Consider the following 4,736-nt stretch of genomic DNA (forward strand, 5'->3'; position numbering starts at 1 on the left):
ACTTATCCAAAAACGGTTTACACATCCTATGCATGATATCCATGAAAATTGTTGGAGCGTTGGCTAACCTAAACGGAATCACTAAGAACTTATAATGACGATAATGAGTATGAAATGAAATCTTAGGAATGTCAAATTCAACAATACGAATCTGATGATATTCCGAATGTAAATCTATTTTTGAAAAGAATGAGGTTCCTTGAAGCTGATCGAATAAGTCATCTACCCTAGGAAGTAGATACTTATTCTTCACTATTCTATATTTAATTCACTATAATTTATACACATTTGAGTGTACCATCATTCCTTTTCACGAATAACACTGGTGCACCCCATGGAGAAAAACTCCGCGGTCCAACAATTCTTAAATTTGGGACATCATTTCACGAATTTCTGAAGAAGCTAATCTATACAGAGCTTTGGAAACTGGCGTAGCCCCTGGCACTAATTCAATCTTATTTTCAACTTCCCTGATCAGCGGTAAGCCTAACAATTCATCAAGGAACACTTCGGGATATTCAGACACTATGGAAATATCGGACACTACATTCTCTTCCTTCTTTACATAAATCATATAAGCTAAGAAGGAATCACATTTCTTGTCCAAAGATTTCTGAGATTTCATCATCAATAATAACGGACAACGGAACCCGCCACAATCACCACGAGCCACTACCCATTTTTGACTAGTCACAAGAAAAGAGATAATCATCCTATGGCACTTAATACTGGCCTTATGGTCATTAGGCCAATTCATGCCTAACACTACATCAGAGCTTGGTATAGGCATCACTAGACAAGTCACAGGGAAAAGTGTAGCGACCCCGACAAATCGTCAAGTGACGGCGTCGACTACGTAGGTCCCATTACATGGTCATAAGTCTTTAAGACAACGTTTGACCAAAATATGTCGCATTCATTTCAATGTAAAAGGGTGTTTCAAGTTTACAAAAGAAGTTCGACGGCTAGTTACATTACAATGTTAAACGTACAATTGAAACCTATGCGACACAATTTAAAAGTAGCCAAAAAGATGCTCCAAATATGCATGTATACTCGACATCCAAACAAGTATCAAAAGAGTGCGGAAGCATGTATCACTTAAGCATTCAAAACCTGAGAAAAACATAGAAGAATCTGTCAACGAAAACGTTGGTGAAATCATAGGTTTAGTAAATGAGTATGTAAGTAAAATAAGTTGAACCACAAGTTATAGTATAAGTCGATTTTCTGAATCGTTTGAATTCCATAAGTATTGTTGTTTACCGAGCACCCAATTATCAAAGCTTAACCGTATCATTTACCTCAGCATAAAAGTGTTAGAACATACACCGTACCAGAATATATTTCATTCGCTTAACGGTAGCGAACCGTCCGAATGAGGGTTAGTCAAACCCGTATGGATCCACACAACGTAGTCTCGCTTACACCATCTGATGTAATTAATGATAATTGAATTGAGGATTTTCATTCAAACTCGTCCGTATCTTTGTATTCGTATTCGTGTTCGATGTATAAAAGTATGAAAGGTATATATACATATGAAATGTATATAAGTATGTAACGTATATGTTTCTCAGCCCACGATTTAAAAATATAAAAGTTGTTGAAAAAGTGGGACTATGATCTCACCTCGAGTGCACGAGTATAAAAGTACTTCACAAAGTAAACGTGTGCATGAAAGTTGCTTAGCCTTGACCTAAACAAGTAAGTTGTATCAATTTACCGGTTACGACACAAGGTCGGGTGAAATGTGCTCAATTAGTCCTATGGCTCGTTACCACTCGAATAAATAGCATGTGAATCACGTTATCAAGTTTCATGCAAGAATCAAGTATAAAATAAGATTAGAACGATTGCATAAGTGTTTTGTTAAGTTTGACTAAAAGTCAAACTTGGTCAAAGTCAACAAAAAAGTCAATGGGGTCGGGTCGGGTCCCGAACTATTTTCCTAAGCTTTGAAATCATATATGAGCATGTTAGAACAAGTTACATGTGAATCGGAGGTGCGTAGCATAGCAAACATTTTTCAAAAATCGACAAAGTTGGACAGACCACATTGGCGCACCGCGCGGGTATATGGCGCGCCGCGCCATTATTTGTGCAGAGAAATCTGGCAGTTTTTAAGTTTTATGCACGAACCTAACTTCAAACAATCACCATTTATGACCCGCAAACAACCAAAACATGTATCTTATATCATCGGAAAGGTATTTTGACAAGGAACACAACTAACTACTTTTCATCAAGCGAAAACATCATTTACAATAATCGATTTCTCACCAAGTGGTCATTCAAGGTCCATTTTCAAAGTTTCAAGTTCTTGAAATGCATTACATGATTCGGGAATCCAATCCACACATATGATATGCCGTTTCGAAGGTAATTACTCATGCAATACAACTAAACACTTACTAACAACATTTCATGGCATCCAAAGTATCAAAAGTTCATTTCAAGTTCATCAAACCCTAATCAAAATTCACAAAAATCACAAATCATGTATTTGAAGTTTTCTTAATCAACCTACGCATCAAAACGAAGCTAGTGATACTAGTAACACAATTAAAACATGAACTTTAACAATTTAACAACATTTAATCTTCCAAAATCAAAGATTAAGCAAACCCATTTTCAAGTGTTCAAACTAGTTACTCAAATCAACAAATCGAACAAACAAAACATATATTCATGTTATACACGAGCCATAGACACTAATTAACACTTTTATAATTCAAAAACATCAAGAACACAAAATCTAGTGATTTTAGAAAGTTACCCAAATGAGATGAAATTGGTATCAAGTTGAAGAGGATGAAGAGAGGATTCCAAATATGTAATTTGTTTTGATGTTAGCCTCCAAATCCGAAATTAGATGATGAATCTTGTTTGAGTTCTTGAGAGGAAAAATGGAAGTATGAAAAGAGAGAAAGGGAGAAAATGAGAGGAGGAGGTTGAAGGTTTGACTAGTTGACCTAGTCAAATCTTTGGCCTCTTTGCAAGTTTAGTCCCTCTAGTTCGGGTGCGGGTGCGTGAATTAACCAAACGAATTATTTTGAATTACTCGAGAGTACGAGAGATGTTATAAATCCAATAACGAAAATATTTTAAGAATGTTAGCTAATGGAGGATACGAATCGAGATACTGAGGATATTATTAAAATAAAAAGACGGGCATTAAAATAATTTAATGGAAAAATGCGGGATGTTACATTACCCACACCTTAAAAGAAATTTCGTCCCGAAATTTAGTTGTAAGCAATAGTCGTGGTTTCTTACTCGAGACCTAGTGTTGTCAATGCTGTGAATAAGTGAAGATACGTCCTCGGACATTCCCATAAATTTTGACAGTCGAGATCTCAGTTTGTATTAAGACTTGGTTTTACGATCCACAATTTCAACCAGTTTCCCATGAAGGGGAGTTTGCCATCAATAGTAAGTTTATCTAGGAGAGTAGCACGTTCCTGTTCCGTAGGACACGTCTCTAAGTTTGTTGCATGGAACGTAGGGTAAACGGAAACTTAATTGAGTCGAAAGTTCTAAACGGTAGGAGCGGTTCCAATACGCCCCGAGGTTTCAAAAGGATTAATATATCGCGATTTTAACTTTCCCTGATTCCTGAAACGGATTACACCTTCCCAAGGTGCAAGTTCTCAATATTACACGGTTACTGGCTTAGGATTCGAGAGGTTTACGTCGAATATCGGTATAGCCCTTTTGGCGACTACGAGTCGTCTTGAGTCCTTCTCGGACTTGTACGATCTCAACTGTTATTTCTTGAATGAGTTCGGATCCGGTGATTTGCTTGCCACATGCTTTGGTCCAACGAATAGGGGTATGACATTTTTGGTCATATAGGGTTTCGGAAGTGCGGCGTTAATACACGAATGGTAACTGTTGTGTGAGAGTAGACAACTAAAGGCAACAATACATGTTTGTAACATGTCTTTCCAAGATGTGAAACGTACGTTTGTTTGGTCCGTTGGTTGTGGATGATACATGGTACTCATGTTTAAACGTGTCTCTAAGGCTTCTTGTAACACTAGAAGTGAAACGAGTATTGTGATCCGAGATAATCGACAATGGTACACCGTGTTGGAATAGAATTAAGATATGTTTGAACAAGCTAGTTAGGGTTTGAAAACGTTCGTTGGAACAAGTTCCTTACCGGCTACAGAGAACATTTTTCAGGGCTATTCACCCTCGTGGTGAATACTAGTAATACATGATGAGTCTCTCTCTCCATTGAGAAAGTATATAAAAGGTTTCCTTATACAAAAGTACAAGCAAAAGGATAGGAGTGGAATGAGAACTTAGAATAGGATGAGCTCACATCCTGAGGTAGCCATATCGCGCATCTAGTGGTCAAATGTTGAGACCTGGTGGGAAAACGAGATAGAACACATAGTTGTATAGTTCGGGGTTGATTAGTAGTTATCCGTATCAGGAGCATGAGGACGATAAGTCAAAGAGAAAGGAAGTATCCTTGGATTGTGTGTTATCTTGGGTCCCAGTAATATCAGACGGTCATAGTGAAATAACAGTGTTATGTAACGTGGTACGTGGTGATGAGAAGATTGATCGGATCCATAATTAAGTATTCCAATCGTTCGTGCAAAAATAACGAATTTCAGTTTCCTTGATTTCGAGTCGAGAGAGTATGCCTTTCGGGCGTTCGAGTAGAAATATTTCCATATTTGAATTTCATTGTGTTAAATGAATTTAGTTAGTAAGGT

General features: G+C 37.3%; 1 protein-coding gene across 1 annotated transcript; it reads right to left on the reverse strand.

The window, feature by feature from the left end:
- Positions 1 to 364: 364 nt before the first annotated feature.
- Positions 365 to 790, reverse strand: LOC139859845 (uncharacterized). Its single transcript, XM_071848615.1, has one exon. It carries the CDS (start codon positions 788 to 790, stop codon positions 365 to 367), a length of 426 nt encoding a protein of 141 aa, XP_071704716.1.
- Positions 791 to 4,736: the final 3,946 nt, after the last annotated feature.

This window comes from Rutidosis leptorrhynchoides, chromosome 7, assembly GCF_046630445.1.
Source record: "Rutidosis leptorrhynchoides isolate AG116_Rl617_1_P2 chromosome 7, CSIRO_AGI_Rlap_v1, whole genome shotgun sequence".
NCBI lineage: Eukaryota > Viridiplantae > Streptophyta > Magnoliopsida > Asterales > Asteraceae > Rutidosis > Rutidosis leptorrhynchoides.